Source organism: Bombina bombina, chromosome 1 (genome assembly GCF_027579735.1).
Source record: "Bombina bombina isolate aBomBom1 chromosome 1, aBomBom1.pri, whole genome shotgun sequence".
NCBI classification, from domain to species: Eukaryota; Metazoa; Chordata; class Amphibia; order Anura; family Bombinatoridae; genus Bombina; species Bombina bombina.
Genome location: NC_069499.1, coordinates 251,907,823 through 251,926,464, shown reverse-complemented (window position 1 = coordinate 251,926,464; position 18,642 = coordinate 251,907,823). Strand labels below are relative to the sequence as shown.

The 18,642-nt window shown below is 42.6% G+C and overlaps 1 protein-coding gene across 1 annotated transcript in view; it reads right to left on the bottom strand.

The window, feature by feature from the left end:
- The window catches only part of HEATR5A (HEAT repeat containing 5A), a 373,796-nt gene that overhangs the window by 190,464 nt on the left and 164,690 nt on the right, over positions 1 to 18,642 (bottom strand). The window contains exon 21 of the mRNA XM_053697931.1: positions 4,149 to 4,287. Within this exon, the coding sequence (XP_053553906.1) occupies positions 4,149 to 4,287 (139 nt within the window). The remainder of the gene's footprint in view (positions 1 to 4,148; positions 4,288 to 18,642) is intronic.

The window sequence follows — 18,642 nt, the reverse complement described above, 5'->3', positions numbered from 1 at the left end:
AAGGGACCCTAGTCCCTTTGTGAAAATTCTCGGAGCAGTGGCTAATCCGAATGGAAGTGCCACAAACTGGTAATGCTTGTCCAGAAAAGCGAACCTTAGGAACTGATGATGTTCCTTGTGGATAGGAATATGGAGGTACGCATCCTTTAAATCCACCGTGGTCATAAATTGACCTTCCTGGATGGTAGGAAGGATCGTTCGAATGATTTCCATTTTGAATGATGGAACCCTGAGAAATTTGTTTAGGATCTTGAGATCTAGAATTGGTCTGAACGTTCCCTCTTTTTTGGGAACTATGAACAGGTTGGAGAAAAACCCCATCCCTTGTTCTCTTATTGGAACTGGATGAATTTCTCCCATCCTTAACAGGTCTTCTACACAATGTAAGAATGCCTGTCTTTTTATTTGGTTTGAAGATAATTGAGACCTGTGGAACCTTCCCCTTGGGGGTAGTTCCTTGAATTCCAGGAGATAACCTTGAGAAACTATTTCTAGTGCCCAAGGATCCTGAACATCTCTTGCCCAGGCCTGAGCAAAGAGAGAAAGTCTGCCCCCCACCAGATCCGGTCCCGGATCGGGGGCCATCCCTTCATGCTGTTTTGGTAGCAGTGGCAGGCTTCTTGGCCTGCTTACCCTTGTTCCAGCCTTGCATCGGTCTCCAGGCTGGTTTGGGTTGAGAAGTATTACCCTCTTGCTTAGAGGATGTAGAAGTAGAGGCTGGTCCGTTTCTGCGAAAGGGACGAAAATTAGGCTTATTTCTAGCCTTAAAAGACCTATCCTGAGGAAGGGCGTGGCCCTTTCCTCCGGTGATGTCTGAAATAATCTCTTTCAAATCAGGACCAAACAGTGTTTTGCCCTTGAAAGGGATGTTAAGCAATTTTGTCTTGGAAGACACATCCGCTGACCAAGACTTTAGCCAGAGCGCTCTGCGCGCCACGATAGCAAACCCTGAATTTTTCGCCGCTAATCTCGCCAATTGCAAAGCGGCATCTAGAATAAAAGAGTTAGCCAATTTAAGTGCATGAACTCTGTCCATAATCTCCTCATACGAAGATTCTTTATCGAGCGACTTTTCTAGTTCTTCGAACCAGAAACACGCTGCCGTAGTGACAGGAACAATGCATGAAATTGGTTGAAGAAGGTAAAAATGCTGAACAAACATTTTTTTAAGCAAACCCTCTAATTTTTTATCCATAGGATCTTTAAAAGCACAACTATCTTCTATGGGAATAGTAGTGCGTTTGTTTAGAGTAGAGACCGCCCCCTCGACCTTAGGGACTGTCTGCTAAATAATTTCTTAAATATAGGGGGAGGCACAAAAGGTATGCCGGGCCTTTCCCATTCCTTGTTTACTATGTCCGCCACCCGCTTGGGTATAGGAAAAACATCGGGGGGCACCGGAACCTCTAGGAACTTGTCCATCTTACATAATTTCTCTGGAATGACCAAATTGTCACAATCATCCAGAGTAGATAATACCTCCTTAAGCAGTGCGCGGAGATGTTCTAATTTAAATTTAAATGTTACAACATCAGGTTCAGCTTGTTGAGAAATTTTCCCTGAATCTGAAATTTCTCCCTCAGACAAAACCTCCCTCCTGGCCCCTTCAGATTGGTGTGAGGGTATGTCAGAAGCGTTATCATCAGCGTCCTCTTGCTCTTCAGTGTTTAAAACAGAGCAATCGCGCTTTCTTTGATAAGTAGGCATTTTAGATAAAATATTTGCAATAGAATTATCCATAACAGCCGTTAATTGTTGCATAGTAATAAGTATTGGCACACTAGATGTACTAGGGGACTCTTGTGTGGGCAAAACTGGTGTAGACACAGAAGGGGGTGATGCAGTACCATGCTTACGCCCCTCATCTGAAGAATCATCTTGGGCACTATTATTATCTGTGGCATCATTGTCCCTACTTTGTTTGGACACCATGTCACAATTATCACATATATTTAAATGGGGAGACACATTGGCTTTCATACATATAGAACATCGATTATCTGATGGTTCAGACATGTTAAACAGGCTTAAACTTGTCAACAAAGCACAAAAAAAGTTTTAAAATAAAACCGTTACTGTCAAATTTTAAACAGAACACACTTTATTACTGAATATGCGAAAAAGTATGAAGCAATTGTTCAAAATTCACCAAAATTTCACCACAGTGTCTTAAAGCCTTAAAAGTATTGCACACCAAATTTGAAAGCTTTAACCCTTAAAATAACGGAACCGGAGCCGTTTTTACATTTAACCCCTATACAGTCCCAGGAATCTGCTTTGCTGAGACCCAACCAAGCCCAGAGGGGAATACGATACCAAATGACGCCTTCTATAAGCTTTTTCAGTGGATCTTAGCTCCTCACACATGCATCTGCATGCCTTGCCTTCCAAAAACAACTGCGCATTAGTGGCGCGAAAATGAGGCTCTGCCTATGACTAGAGAAGGCCCCCATCTGAAAAAGGTGTCCATACAGTGCCTGCCGTTTTTTAACAACAATCCCCAAGATTATAATAACTATAAAGCGCTATAATCTGTCAAATATGCTTAGCAAGTAATCGTTTTAGCCCAGAAAAATGTCTACCAGTTTTTTAAGCCCTTATAAAGCCTTTATTCTTATACTTAATCTAAGAAAATGGCTTACCGGTCCCCATAGGGAAAATGACAGCCTTCCAGCATTACCAAGTCGTGTTAGAAATGTGGCCATCATACCTCAGGCAGAAAAGTCTGCCAACTGTTTCCCCCAACTGAAGTTACTTCATCTCAACAGTCCTGTGTGGAAACAGCAATCGATTTTAGTAACGTTTGCTAAAATCATCTTCCTCTCACAAACAGAAATCTTCTTCTCTTTTCTGTTTCAGAGTAAATAGTACATACCAGCACTATTTTAAAATAACAAACACTTGATTGAAGAATAAAAACTACATTTAAACACCAAAAAACTCTTAGCCATCTCCGTGGAGATGTTGCCTGTGCAACGGCAAAGAGAATGACTGGGGTAGGCGGAGCCTAGGAGGGATCATATGACCAGCTTTGCTGGGCTCTTTGCCATTTCCTGTTGGGGAAGAGAATATCCCACAAGTAAGGATGACGCCGTGGACCGGACACACCTATGTTGGAGAAAAAGCAAATCAAAACATGAATTTCTTCATGTTAATACTCTTTTTTTCCATGAAAAATAAAAGCCTTTTAAAACTTCCTAGTAATACTTACTGGTTGATACATAATTCCCGCTAATGCTCATGAGCCTATGATCATCTCTTTTAACCTAATGATTCTTAAAACGGTTGAGCTATCCTTACTTCTAGCAATGATGGTCAAAAACATAAAATACAGAATATCTTAAGCCACCAGTGTTCAAAACACCTCACCTATTCATAAACCTGGTGATAGTGTTCATTGTGCCAAACATTCAATTTGCTTTGTATAAGATACCACTGACTCTCTAAGAAGCCATGTGTTTTTTAATCTCGGGGCATGGGGCACATATATTATAAGCCTGATAAGATAACTTCTCTGCTAATACGAGTACATTGAAAAAACTTATTCTATTAAAAACTGAAATGCATGCATGCAAATTTACATTTTTAAACATAATGTTCCTTGGCTTACTATGATCAGATGCAGACAGTACAGCAGCGAAAGACTGTACAAATTACATGCAAAATGCACGTTCAATGACAGATATTAACTTAAATTGGCAGATTATGACGAATTATGATGAATTAGTAATTATAAGGAGCATGGAAAAATCTAAGTATCTATAATATAGGAACACTAAGAATAATAGAATTTGAGTGTCTTAACCAAACATATACCATATAAAACTCAGATGAACGCATTTTCTCATAAACTATGACAAATATCTGCCACAATAGTCTTATATTCAGTAAATATGTTAAACTTCAGAAGCTTATGAAAAACTCCATCCACTCCGTCCATCTGATGAAAAGTACAACACAATGCCCAAGTCAAACAGTATGACATTGCAGTGCAGAAAGTGTATATATGTTGCAGTCCTGTGAAGCACAATTTCCTCCAACCCCTTTTTAGCTGAAAATAATGTCAGTATATATTGATTTGGACAACAAAGGCTGTGTGCTTCCAAAGGTATAACCGATTTACATGTACAGAAAAGAAGATATCTTACCTATTTTAAAATCCTTGTGCCCATCTTTGGCCATACTCATTGCATGTTCAGACACCTCAGTTGCCTCACGTTGTGCAAGCTGGCGCAGGCACGATAATACAGCCCGGCGCAGGAGGAGGTGAGGGCTGTACAGATGTACCTGTAGGACAGGAGCAAAATCAGACTGGTAGGTACCATAAAGTCAATTATTTTAAATCAAAATTATAGTACCAAATAAGAGACTCTGTCTTTTCTTAGTCAACAGGAATCCTCTCCACTGAAAATGTAGACTCACTGAACAGACTTCATGTACACATTAAAAACTAATCAATATAAAACGGGTGAACAAGGCACAGTCTACTTGAAAATTTGTATTGTTTCAAAAGATAGATAATCCACTTTATTGCCCATTCTCTAGCTTTGCAAAACCAACATTGTTATATTAATACACTTTATAACCTCTAAGTTTTTCTGTTTCTAAGTCCCTCCAGCCGCCCTTATCTCAGTGTTTTTTTACAATCTTTTAATACAACCAGACAGGGCAGGTTCATATCTGCCATATAGATAACATTGCGCTCACTTCTGCGGATAATTATAATGTATAATTATACAAGAACCAGCACTAATTGGCTAAAATGCAATTTTGTAAAAAGCACTGAGATAAGGAGCAGTTTGCAGGGGCTTAGATACAGGTAATCATAGAGGTAAAAAGTATATTAATATAACAGTGTTGGTTAAAAAAAAAACTGTGTAGTAAAGGGATTATCTATCTTTTTAAACAATAACAATTTGCAACCAGACTTTTCCTTTAATGTCAATCAAAAACCATGGCTCATCATCAAAGTGAATCCAAAAAAAATGCAATCTGCTATAAGTCTAACTTCAACATCCAGTCACAATATTAACAGATCAATAAGAATTCAACCAGTTAGGTAGTCAATGTCCCTAAATATGAGCAACATAGATATAGATTTTAAAGATTGATATGTACAGACAACACCCGATTCCGAACTCATCTCACTGGAGGTTGGTTTCAAAATGTTCTCTTGTGAATTTAATAGAGCGAGTAAAATAGACATTGATTTCCACATCAAGGCCAGATTCCTTATACTGTCTCACCCAAAAGTGGAAAAAATAAAAAAAATAAACAAAATTAACTGGAGGAAAAACATAATTTATGCTTACCTGATAAATTTATTTCTCTTGTGGTGTATCCAGTCCACGGATCATCCATTACTTGTAGGATATTCTCATTCCCAACAGGAAGTTGCAAGAGGATCAACCACAGCAGAGCTGTCTATATAGCTCCTCCCCTAACTGCCACCTCCAGTCATTCGACCGAAGACAATCAAGAGTAAGGAAAAACCATAGCGTGCAGTGGTGACTATAGTTTAAAGTTAAAAAATACCTGCCTTAAAATGACAGGGCGGGCCATGGACTGGATAAACCACAAGAGAAATAAATTTATCAGGTAAGCATAAATTATGTTTTCTCTTGTAAGGTGTATCCAGTCCACAGATCATCCATTACTTGTGGGATACCAATACCAAAGCTAAAGTACACGGATGAAGGGAGGGACAAGGCAGGTACTTAAACGGAAGGTACCACTGCCTGTAAAACCTTTCTCCCAAAAATAGCCTCCGAAGAAGCAAAAGTATCAAATTTATAAAATTTTGAAAAAGTATGAAGCGAAGACCAAGTCGCCGCCTTGCAAATCTGTTCAACAGAAGCCTCATTTTTAAAGGCCCATGTGGAAGCCACAGCTCTAGTAGAATGAGCTGTAATCTTTTCAGGAGGCTGCTGGCCAGCAGTCTCATAAGCCAAGCGTATTATACCTCTTAGCCAAAGCGAAAGAGAGGTGGCCGAAGCCTTTTGGCCTTTCCTCTGTCCAGAGTAGCCAACAAATAAAGCAGATGTTTGACGAAAATCTTTAGTAGCTTGTAAATAATACTTTAAAGCACGAACCACGTCAAGATTGTGTAATAGACGTTCCTTCTTTGAAGAAGGATTAGGACACAATGACGGAACAACAATCTCCTGATTGATATTCTTATTAGATACCACCTTAGGTAAAAACCCAGGTTTGGTATGCAAAACTACCTTATCTGCATGGAAGATCAGATAAGGGGAATCACATTGTAAGGCAGATAACTCGGAAACTCTACGAGCCGAGGAAATAGCTACCAAAAATAGAACTTTCCAAGATAAAAGTTTGATATCTATGGAATGAAGAGGTTCAAACGGAACCCCTTGAAGAACTTTAAGAACCAAATTTAAACTCCATGGCGGAGCAACGGGTTTAAACACAGGCTTGATTCTAACTAAAGCCTGAAAAAACGCCTGAACGTCTGGAACATCCACCAGACGCTTGTGCAAAAGAATAGACAGAGCAGAAATCTGTCCCTTTAAGGAACTAGCTGACAATCCTTTTTCCAATCCTTCTTGGAGAAAGGATAATATCCTGGGAATCCTGACTTTACTCCATGAGTAACCCTTGGATTCGCACCAATAAAGATATTTATGCCATATCTTATGATAGATTTTCTTGGTGACAGGCTTTCGTGCCTGAATTAAGGTGTCAATGACTGACTCGGAGAAGCCACGCTTTGATAAGATCAAGCGTTCAATCTCCAGGCAGTCAGTCTCAGAGAAATTAGATTTGGATGGTTGAAAGGACCCTGAAGTAGAAGGTCCTGTCTCAGCTGCAGAGTCCATGGTGGAAAGGATGACATGTCCACCAGATCTGCATACCAAGTCCTGCGTGGCCACGCAGGCGCTATCAAGATCACCGATGCTCTCTCCTGTTTGATTTTGGCAATCAGACGAGGGAGCAGAGGAAACGGTGGAAACACATAAGCCAGGTTGAAGGACCAAGGCGCTGCTAGAGCATCTATCAGCGTCGCCTTGGGATCCCTGGACCTGGATCCGTAACAAGGAAGTTTGGCATTCTGGCGAGACGCCATGAGATCCAGTTCTGGTTTGCCCCAACGATGAATCAATTGTGCAAACACCTCCGGATGGAGTTCCCACTCCCCCGGATGAAAAGTCTGTCGACTTAGAAAATCCGCCTCCCAGTTCTCTACACCTGGGATATGGATAGCTGATAGGTGGCAAGAGTGAATCTCTGCCCAGCGAATTATCTTTGAGACTTCCAACATCGCTAGGGAACTCCTTGTTCCCCCTTGATGGTTGATGTAAGCCACAGTCGTGATGTTGTCCAACTGAAATCTTATGAACCTCATTGTCGCTAGCTGAGGCCAAGCCTTAAGAGCATTGAATATCGTTCTTAGTTCCAGAATGTTTATCGGAAGGAGTGTCTCCTCCTGAGTCCACGATCCCTGAGCCTTCAGGGAGTTCCAGACTGCCCCCCAGCCTAGAAGGCTGGCATCTGTCGTTACAATTGTCCAATCTGGCCTGCGAAAGGTCATACCTTTGGACAGATGGACCCGAGATAGCCACCAGAGAAGAGATTCCCTGGTCTCTTGATCCAGATTTAGTAGAGGGGACAAATCTGTGTAATCCCCATTCCACTGACTGAGCATGCAGAGTTGCAGCGGTCTGAGATGTAGGCGGGCAAACGGCACTATGTCCATTGCCGCTACCATTAAGCCGATTACTTCCATACACTGAGCCACCGAAGGGCGAGAAGTGGAATAAAGAACACGGCAGGAATTTAGAAGTTTTGATAACCTGGTCTCTGTCAGGTAAATCCTCATTTCTACAGAATCTATTAGAGTTCCCAGAAAGGAGACTGTTGTGAGAGGGGATAGAGAACTCTTTTCTTCGTTCACTTTCCACCCATGCGACCTCAGAAATGCCAGAACTATGTCCGTATGAGACTTGGCAATTTGGAAATTTGACGCCTGTATCAGAATGTCTAAATAAGGGGCCACTGCTATGCCCCGCGGCCTTAGGACCGCCAGAAGTGACCCCAGAACCTTCGTAAAGATTCTTGGGGCTGTAGCTAACCCAAAGGGAAGAGCTACAAACTGGTAATGCCTGTCTAGGAAGGCAAACCTGAGAAACCGATGATGATCTTTGTGTATCGGAATGTGAAGATAAGCATCCTTTAAATCCACTGTAGTCATGTATTGACCCTCCTGGATCATAGGTAGGATGGTACGAATAGTCTCCATCTTGAATGATGGGACCCTGAGAAATTTGTTTAAGATCTTGAGATCTAAGATTGGTCTGAAGGTTCCCTCTTTTTTGGGAACCACAAACAGATTTGAATAGAATCCTTGTCCATGTTCCTCCATTGGAACTGGGTGGATCACTCCCATAACTAGGAGGTCTTGAACACAGTGTAAAAATGCCTCTCTCGATCCCTGAGCCTTCTCATCAGTATTCCCATCCTCTTTATCTGGTTTGCAGATAATTGTGAAAGGTGAAATCTCCCTTTTGGAGGAGAAGCTCTGAAGTCCAGAAGATATCCCTGGGATACAATTTCCAACACCCAGGGATCCTGGACATCTCTTGCCCAGGCCTGGGCGAAGAGCGAAAGTCTGCCCCCTAATAGATCCGTTACCGGATCGGGGGCCAATCCTTCATGCTGTCTTAGAGGCAGCAGCAGGCTTTTTGGCCTGCTTACCTTTGTTCCAAGTCTGGTTAGGTCTCCAGACCGATTTGGACTGGGCAAAAGTTCCCTCTTGTTTTGTATTAGAGGAAGTTGATGCCGCACTCGCCTTGAAGTTTCGAAAGGCACGAAAATTAAACTGTTTGGCCCTTGATTTGGACCTATCCTGAGGAAGGGCATGACCTTTTCCTCCAGTGATATCAGGAATGATCTCCTTCAAACCAAGGCCGAATAGGGTCTGCCCCTTGAAGGGAATATTAAGCAGCTTAGACTTTAAAGTAACGTCAGCTGACCATGATTTAAGCCATAGCGCCCTACGCGCCTGAATAGCAAAACCAGAATTCTTAGCCGTTAGTTTAGTCAAATGAACAATGGCATCAGAAACAAAAGAATTGGCTAGCTTAAGTGCTCTAAGCTTGTCAAGTATATCATCCAATGGGGTCTCTACCTGTAAAGCCTCTTCCAGAGACTCAAAGCAGAAGGCCGCAGCAGCAGTGACTGGGGTAATGCATGCAAGGGGCTGTAGAATAAAACCTTGTTCAATAAACATTTTCTTAAGGTAACCCTTTAACTTTTTATCCATTGGATCTAAGAAAGCACAACTGTCCTCGACAGGGATAGTAGTACGCTTAGCTAGGGTAGAAACTGCTCCCTCCACCTTAGGGACCGTTTGCCATAAGTTCCGTGTGGCGGCATCTATTGGAAACATTTTCTTAAAAATAGGAGGGGGAGAGAACGGCACACCTGGTCTATCCCATTCCTTAGTAGTAATTTCTGTAAACCTTTTAGGTATTGGAAAAACATCAGTGTAAACAGGTACTGCATAGTATTTATCCAATCTGCACAATTTCTCTGGCACTGCAATTGTATCCCAGTCATTCAGAGCAGCTAAAACCTCCCTGAGCAACACGCGGAGGTGTTCAAGCTTAAATTTAAATGTTGACATATCAGAATCAGGTTGAATCCTCTTCCCTGAGTCAGAAAAATCACCCACAGAAAGAAGCTCTCCTTCCTCAGCTTCTGCATATTGTGAGGGGGTATCAGACATAGCTACTAAAGCGTCAGGATGCTCTGTATTTCTTCTAACTCCAGAGCTGTCTCGCTTTCCTCGTAACCCAGGTAGTCTGGATAATACCGCTGTAGTGTATTATCCATGACTGCCGCCATGTCTTGTAAAGTAAACGCCATGGGCGCGCTAGATGTACTTGGCGCCTCTTAAGCGTGAGTCCCTTGAGCGGGATTCAAAGGTTCTGACACGTGGGGCGAGTTAGTCGGCATAACTTCCCCCTCGTCAGATTCCTCTGGTGATAAATTTTTTAAAGACAGAATATGATCTTTATTACTTAAAGTGAAATCAGTACATTTGGTACACATTCTAAGAGGGGGTTCCACCATGGCTTCTAAACATAATGAACAAGGAGTTTCCTCTATGTCAGACATGTTTAAACAGACTAGCAATGAGACCAGCAAGCTTGGAAAACACTTTAAAGCAAGTTAACAAGCAAAAAATAAAAACGGTACTGTGCCTTTAAGAAAAATAAAAAAAAGTTCAGAATTTGAAAAACAGTGAAAAAAAGCAGTAAATCAAACTAAATTTTTACAGTGTGTATAATAAGTTAACAGAGCATTGCACCCACTTGCAAATGGATGATTAACAGCTTAGTTTAAAAAACGGATCAAAAAAACGATATAGACGTTTTTTAACAGTCACAACAAACTGCCACAGCTCTGCTGTGGCCCTACCTTGCCATACAAACACCCAAAAAACCCTTTAGAGAGGTCCTATAGCATTCAGGGGACTCCTTCAGGGAAGCTGGATGTCTCAGTCTGCAAAAGTTACTGCGCAATTAAGCGCTAAATTAGGCCCCTCCTACTCATGTCTACACAGTGGGAGGCCTAAGAAAACTGTTTCTAGGCAAATTTAAGCAAGCCATGTGGGGAAAAAAAAAAAAATAGGCCCCAATAAAGTTTATCACCAAAACATATATAAAAACGTTTAAGCACTCCCAGCAAACGTTTTATATGACAGGAATTGAAAAATAATAAGAGTATTACCTCTGACAGTAAGCATGATACCAGTAGCTATTAAATCACTGTAATCAGGCTTAACTTAAATAAATCTGGTATCAGCAGCATTTTCTAGCATTTACATTCCTCTAGAAAAAATCCAAACTGCACATACCTCATTGCAGGATAACCTGCACGCCATTCCCCAGCTGAAGTTACCTCTCTCTTCAGTTATGTGTGAGAACAGCAATGGATCTTAGTTACAACCTGCTAAGATCATTAGAGACCACAGGCAGATTCTTCTTCTATTTTCTGCCTGGCACCAAAATAGTACAACTCTGGTACCATTTAAAAATAACAAACTTTTGAATTGAAGAAAAAACAGAATTTATGCTTACCTGATAAATTACTTTCTCTGACAGGTGTATTCAGTCCACGGATTCATCCTTACTTGTGGGATATTCTCAATCCCTACAGGAAGTGGCAAAGAGAGCACACAGCAAAGCTGTCCATATAGCTCCCCTCAGGCTCCGCCCCCCCAGTCATTCGACCGACGGTTAGGAGAAAAAGGAGAACCATAGGGTGCAGTGGTGACTGTAGTTATTGTAAATTAAATTTGAACCTGACTTAAATATCAGGGTGGGCCATGGACTGAATACACCTGTAAGAGAAAGTAATTTATCAGGTAAGCATAAATTCTGTTTTCTCTTACTTGGTGTATTCAGTCCACGGATTCATCCTTACTTGTGGGATACCAATACCAAAGCAATAGTTCATGGATGAAGGGAGGGAACAAGTCAGGTAACCTAAACGGAAGGCACCACTGCTTGCAAAACCTTTCTTCCAAAAATAGCCTCCGAAGAAGCAAAAGTATAGAATTTGTAAAATTTTGAAAAAGTATGCAGTGAAGACCAAGTCACTGCCTTACAAATCAGTTCAACAGAAGCCTCATTCTTGAAAGCCCATGTGGAAGCCACTGCTCTGGTGGAATGAGCTGTAATTCGGTCAGGAGGCTGCTTACCAGCAGTCTCATAAGCCAATCGGATGATGCTTTTCAGCCATAATGAAAGAGAGGTAGCAGTCGCTTTCTGACCTCTCCTCTTACCAGAATACACAACAAACAAGGATGATGTTTGTCTGAAATCGTTAGTTGCTTTTAAATAGAACTTTAAAGCACGAACCACATCAAGATTGTGCAACAGTCGTTCCGTCTTAGAAACTGGATTAGGGCACAGAGAAGGAACAATGATTTCCTGGTTAATATTCTTATTAGAAACCACCTTTGGAAGGAAACCAGGTTTAGTACGCAAAACAACCTTATCTGAATGGAACACCAGATAGGGTGAATCACACTGCAAAGCAGATAATTCTGAAACTCTTCGAGCAGAAGAAATAGCTACTAAAAACAAAACTTTCCAAGATAATAACTTGATATCTATGGAATGCAAAGGTTCAAACGGAACCCCTTGAAGAACTGAAAGAACTAAATTTAGACTCCATGGAGGAGCCACAGGTCTGTAGACAGGCTTGATTCTAACTAAGGCCTGTGCAAACGCCTGAACGTCTGGTACAGCTGCCAGACGCTTGTGTAACAGAACAGACAGAGCAGATATCTGTCCCTTTAAGGAACTAGCTGACAGACCTTTCTCCAAACCTTCTTGGAGAAAAGACAATATCCTTGGAATCCTAACTTTACTCCATGAGTAACCCTTGGATTCACACCAACAAAGATATTTCCGCCATATCTTATGGTAAATTTTCCTGGTGACAGGCTTTCTGGCCTGTATCAGAGTATCTATAAATGATTCAGAGAACCCCCGCTTAGCTAGAATTAAGCGTTCAATCTCCAAGCAGTCAGTTGCAGAGAAACTAGATTTGGATGCTTGAAAGGACCTTGGATTAGAAGATCCTGCCTCGATGGCAGTTTCCATGGTGGGACCGATGACATGCCCACTAGGTCTGCATACAAAGTCCTGCGTGGCCACGCAGGCGCTATCAGAAGTACCGAAGCCTTCTCCTGTTTGATTCTGGCTATTAGCCGAGGGAGAAGAGGAAACGGTGGAAAGACATAAGCTAGACTGAATGACCAAGGCACTATAAATGCATCTATCAATGCCGCCTTGGGATCCCTGGATCTGGATCCGTAAAGGGGAAGTTTGGTGTTCTGACGGGACGCCATCAGATCCAACTCTGGAATGCCCCAAAGCTGAGTTAGCTGAGCAAAAACCTCCGGGTGGAGTTCCCACTCCCCCGGATGGAAAGTCTGACGACTTAGAAAATCCGCCTCCCAGTTGTCTACTCCTGGGATGTGAATTGCAGATAGATGGCAGGAGTGATCCTCCGCCCATTTGATAATCTTCCTTCATCGCTAGGGAACTCTTTGTTCCCCCCTGATGATTGATGTACGCTACAGTCGTGATGTTGTCCGACTGAAATCTGATGAATTTGGCCTCTGCTAGTTGAGGCCACGCCTGGAGCGTATTGAATATCGCTCTCAGCTCCAAAATGTTTATCGGGAGAAGAGATTATTCCCGAGACCATAGTCCCTGAGCCTTCAGGGAGTTCCAGACCGCACCCCAGCCTACCAGACTGGCATCGGTCGTAACAATGATCCACTCCGGTCTGCGGAAACTCATTCCCTGAGACAGGTGATCTTGAGACAACCACCAGAGAAGAGAGTCTCTGGTTTTTTGGTCCATTTGAATTTGAGGAGATAAATCTGCGTAATCTCCATTCCACTGTTTGAGCATGCACAGTTGCAGTGGTCTGAGATGGATTCGGGCGAAAGGGACTACGTCCATTGCCGCAACCATTAAACCAATTACTTCCATGCACTGAGCCACGGAAGGCCGAGGAATGGAATGAAGAACTCGGCAAGTATTCAACAGTTTCGACTTCCTGACCTCTGTCAGAAAGATTTTAATTTCTACCGAGTCTATTAATGTGCCCAGAAAGGGAACCCTTGTGAGCGGGGACAGAGAACTCTTTTCTACGTTCACCTTCCACCCGTGATTCCTTAGAAAGGCCAGAACGATGTCCGTATGAGCCTTGGCTCTGTGAAAGGACGACGCCTGTATTAATATGTCGTCTAGGTAAGTTGCTACTGAAATGCCCCGCGGTCATAGTACCGCCAGAAGGGACCCTTGAAGGGAATATTTAACATTTTTGTTTTGGACGACACATCCGCCGACCACAATTTGAGCCAAAGCGCTCGTCGCGCCATGATGGCAAAACCTGAGTTTTTCGCCGCTAGTTTAGCTAATTGGACAGCGGCATCAGTGATAAAAGAATTAGCCAGCTTTAAAGCGTGAATTCTATCCATGACCTCATCGTTTGAAGTCTCCCTCTGGAGCGACTCCTCCAGGGCCTCGAACCAAAAAGCCGCTGCAGTAGTTACCGGGATAATGCAGGCAATTGGTTGAAGCATAAAACCTTGCTGAACAAAAATTTTCTTCAGCAATCCTTCCAATTTTTTATCCATAGGATCTTTGAAAGCACAACTGTCCTCTATTGGTATAGTTGTACGCTTATCCAGTGTTGAAACAGCCCCCTCTACCTTAGGGACCGTCTGCCACGCGTCCCGCCTAGGGTCGTTTATGGGGAACATTTTCTTAAAGATAGGTGGGGGAACAAAGGGTACCCCTGGTCTCTCACACTCCTTAGTCACAATATCCGCCACCCTCTTTGGGATCGGAAATGCCTCAGTGTATACCGGGACCTCTAAATATCTGTCCATTTTACACAATTTTTCAGGGACCACCATGGGGTCACAATCATCCAGCGTAGCTAAAACCTCCTTAAGCAGGACGCGGAGGTGTTCCAGCTTAAATTTAAACGCTAAGGAATCTGACTCTGCCTGCTGAGAAACTTTTCCTGTGTCAGAAATTTCTCCCTCAGACAGCCCTTCCCTCACTGCTACTTCTGAGTTTTGTGAGGGTACTACAGATAAATTATCCAAAGCTTCAGATTGCTCATCCTCTGTATTTAAAACTGAGCTATCGCGCTTTCTTGGAAAAACTGGCAGTTTGGATAAAAATGCTGCAAGGGAATTATCCATTACTGCTGCTAATTGCTGTAAAGTAATAGGGGCCAATGGGCTAGAGGTACTAGGCATCGCTTGCCCAGCGTAACTGGTGTAGACACGTGGGGGAAGGAAGAAGGACTATCCTCATTACCCTCCGTTAAGGAATCATCTTGGGCAGCATTTTTAATTGTCACTGGATGATCTTTAAAATGCTTAGATGTTTTTGCACACTTTAAACATAAATGCAATGGGGTACTGCCATGGCTTTTGAACATAAAGAACAAGGTCTATCTGAAGGCTCAGACATGTTTGACAGACTCAGACAACAATAAAATATTGAAAAAAATACTTTTTGAAAAAACGTTACTGTCTCTTTAAATAATAAAAAGGCACACACTTTTTTACCAAATCATCAAAAAACATCCGATCGTAATGAAATTTTCACCACATGATCCTAATGCCTTGAAATGATTGCACACAAGTTTTCAAATCGTTTAACCCCTTAATGCCCAAACCGGAGCAAAATGAAGTAAATACCCGGTTTAACCCACTACAGTACTATGCCACAGTCTTTGCTGTGGCTTTACCTTCCTTTAGGGTTATTTGCAGGTGTAAATTAAGCCTCCCTGAAGACCTCCTGTACTCTAAAGGCTCTGCACATGAAGCTGCGTGGAGCTGTGCTGCAAATCAACTGCGCAATTGAGGCGCGAAAATGAGGCCCCCTCCTTCCTTACTCTAGAGTTATGGGGCCTTTCTGAGTCAGATTAGCTGTCTTGTAAAATGCCAGGCGTAAAAAAAGTCCCCAAAAAGTGTTTCCAACGTTTAAAAACGCTTAATAAATATAAGATTACCTTAATAAAGTAATCGATTAAGCCCATCACAGTGTCTGTTAGTATTAAAGCCCTTAACTAAAGCCATCATTCTATACTGTGTCTCAGAAAATGGCTTACCTTCCCTCATGGGATATCTGTCAGTCTTCTAGCACTACCAGGTCTTGTTAGAAAAAATGACTGAACATACCTTAAGCAGTATAAGCCTGCAAACTGTTCCCCCCAACTGAAGTTCTCCTGTACTCAACAGTCCTGTGTGGGAACAGCAATGGATTTTAGTTACAACATGCTAAAATCTTTTTCCTCTCAGCAGAAATCTTCATCACTTTCTGCCTCAGAGTAAATAGTACAAACCGGCACTATTTTAAAATAACAAACTCTTGATTGAAGAAATAAAAACTACAAATCTAACACCACATACTCTTTACCCTCCCGTGGAGATGCTACTTGTTAGAGCGGCAAAGAGAATGACTGGGGGGGCGGAGCCTGAGGGGAGCTATATGGACAGCTTTGCTGTGTGCTCTCTTTGCCACTTCCTGTAGGGATTGAGAATATCCCACAAGTAAGGATGAATCCGTGGACTGAATACACCAAGGAAGAGAAAACAACTACATTTCACCACATCTCTCTTACTGCTTCCATGCTTGTCGAGAGTTGCAAGAGAATGACTGGGTGTGGCAGTTAGGGGAGGAGCTATATAGACAGCTCTGCTGTGGGTGATCCTCTTGCAACTTCCTGTTGGGAATGAGAATATCCCACAAGTAATGGATGATCCGTGGACTGGATGCACCTTACAAGAGAAAACAGAATTTATGCTTACCTGATAAATTACTTTCTCTTGCGGTGTATCCAGTCCACGGATTCATCCATTACTTGTGGGATATTCTCATTCCCTACAGGAAGTGGCAAAGAGAGAACACAGCAGAGCTGTCCATATAGCTCCCCCTCTAGCTCCACCCCTCAGTCATTCGACCAAAGGTTAGGAAGAAAAAGGAGAAACCATAGGGTGCAGTGGTGACTGTAGTTTAAATGAAAAAATATTTTACCTGACTTAAATGCCAGGGCGGGCCGTGGACTGGATACACCGCAAGAGAAAGTAATTTATCAGGTAAGCATAAATTCTGTTTTCTCTTGCAAGGTGTATCCAGTCCACGGATTCATCCATTACTTGTGGGATACCAATACCAAAGCTTTAGGACATGGATGAAGGGAGGGAACAAGACAGGTACCTTAAACGGAAGGCACCACTGCTTGCAAAACCTTTCTCCCAAAAATAGCCTCTTGAAGAAGCAAAAGTATCGAATTTGTAAAATTTTGAAAAAGTATGCAGTGAAGACCAAGTCACTGCCTTACAAATCAGTTCAACAGAAGCCTCATTCTTGAAAGCCCATGTGGAAGCCACTGCTCTGGTAGAATGAGCAGTAATTCTTTCAGGAGGCTGCTGGCCAGCAGTCTCATAGGCCAAACGGATTATGCTTTTCAGCCAAAAGGAAAGAGAGGTAGCAGTCGCTTTCTGACCTCACCTCTTAGCAGAATAGATAACAAACAAGGAAAATGTTTGTCTGAAATCCTTAGTTGCTTGCAAATAGAACTTTAGAGCACGAACTACAAGATTGTGCAACAGACGTTCCTTCTTCGAAGAAGGATTGGGGCACAGAGAAGGAACAACAATTTCCTGGTTAATATTCTTGTTAGAAACCACTTTAGGAAGAAAACCAGGTTTAGTATGCAAAACTACCTTATCTGCATGGAACACCAGGTAAGGTGAATCACACTGTAAGGCAGATAATTCTGAAACTCTTCAAGCAGAAGAGATAGCTATCAAAAACAAAACTTTCCAAGATAACAACTTAATATCTATGGAATGTAAAGGTTCAAACAGAACCCCTTGAAGAACTGAAAGAACTAACTTTAGACTCCATGGCGGAGCCACAGGTCTATAGACAGGCTTGATTCTGACTAAAGCCTGTGCAAACGCTTGAACGTCTGGTACCTCTTCCAGACGCTTATGTAAAAGGATAGACAGAGCAGATATCTGTCCCTTTAAGGAACTAGTTGACAATCCTTTCTCCAATCCTTCTTGGAGAAAAGACAATATCCTGGGAATCCTAATCTTACTCCATGAGTAACCCTTGGATTCACACCAACAAAGATATTTACGCCATATCTTATGGTAGATTTTCCTGGTGACAGGCTTTCTAGCCTGAATCAGAGTATCTATAACTGACTCAGAGAAACCATGCTTTGATAGAATTAAGCGTTCAATCTCCAAGCAGTCAGACGCAGAGAAACTAGATTTGGATGCTTGAATGGACCATGTATTAGAAGATCCTGCCTCATTGGCAGAGTCCATGGTGGGACAGATGACATGTCCACTAGGTCTGCATACCAAGTCCTGCGTGGCCACGCAGGCGCTATCAGAATCACCGAAACCTTCTCCTGCTTGATTCTGGCGACCAGACGAGGGAGAAGAGGAAACGGTGGGAAAACATAAGCCAGATTGAAGGACCAAGGCGCTGCTAGAGCATCTATCAATACCGCCTTGGGGTCCCTGGACCTGGATCCGTAGAGAGGAAGTTTGGTGTTCTGACGGGACGCCATCAGATCCAACTCTGGAATGCCCCATAGCTGAGTCAGCTGGGCAAATACCTCCGGGTGGAGTTCCCACTCCCCCGGGTGAAAAGTCTGACAACTTAGAAAATCCGCCTCCCAGTTGTCTACTCCTGGGATGTGAATTGCTGAGAGATGGCAGGAGTGATCCTCCGCCCACCTGATTATTTTGGTTACTTCCTTCATCGCTAGGGAACTCTTTGTTCCCCCCTGATGATTGATGTAAGCTACAGTCGTGATGTTGTCCGATTGAAATCTGATGAATTTGGCCACAGCTAGTTGAGGCCATGCCTGGAGCGTGTTGAATATCGCCCTCAGTTCCAGAATGTTTATCGGGAGAAGAGCTTCTTCCCGAGACCATAAGCCCTGAGCTTTCAGGGAGTCCCAGACTGCACCCCAGCCTAACAGACTGGCGTCGGTCGTTACAATGATCCACTCTGGTCTGCGGAAACACATTCCCTGAGACAG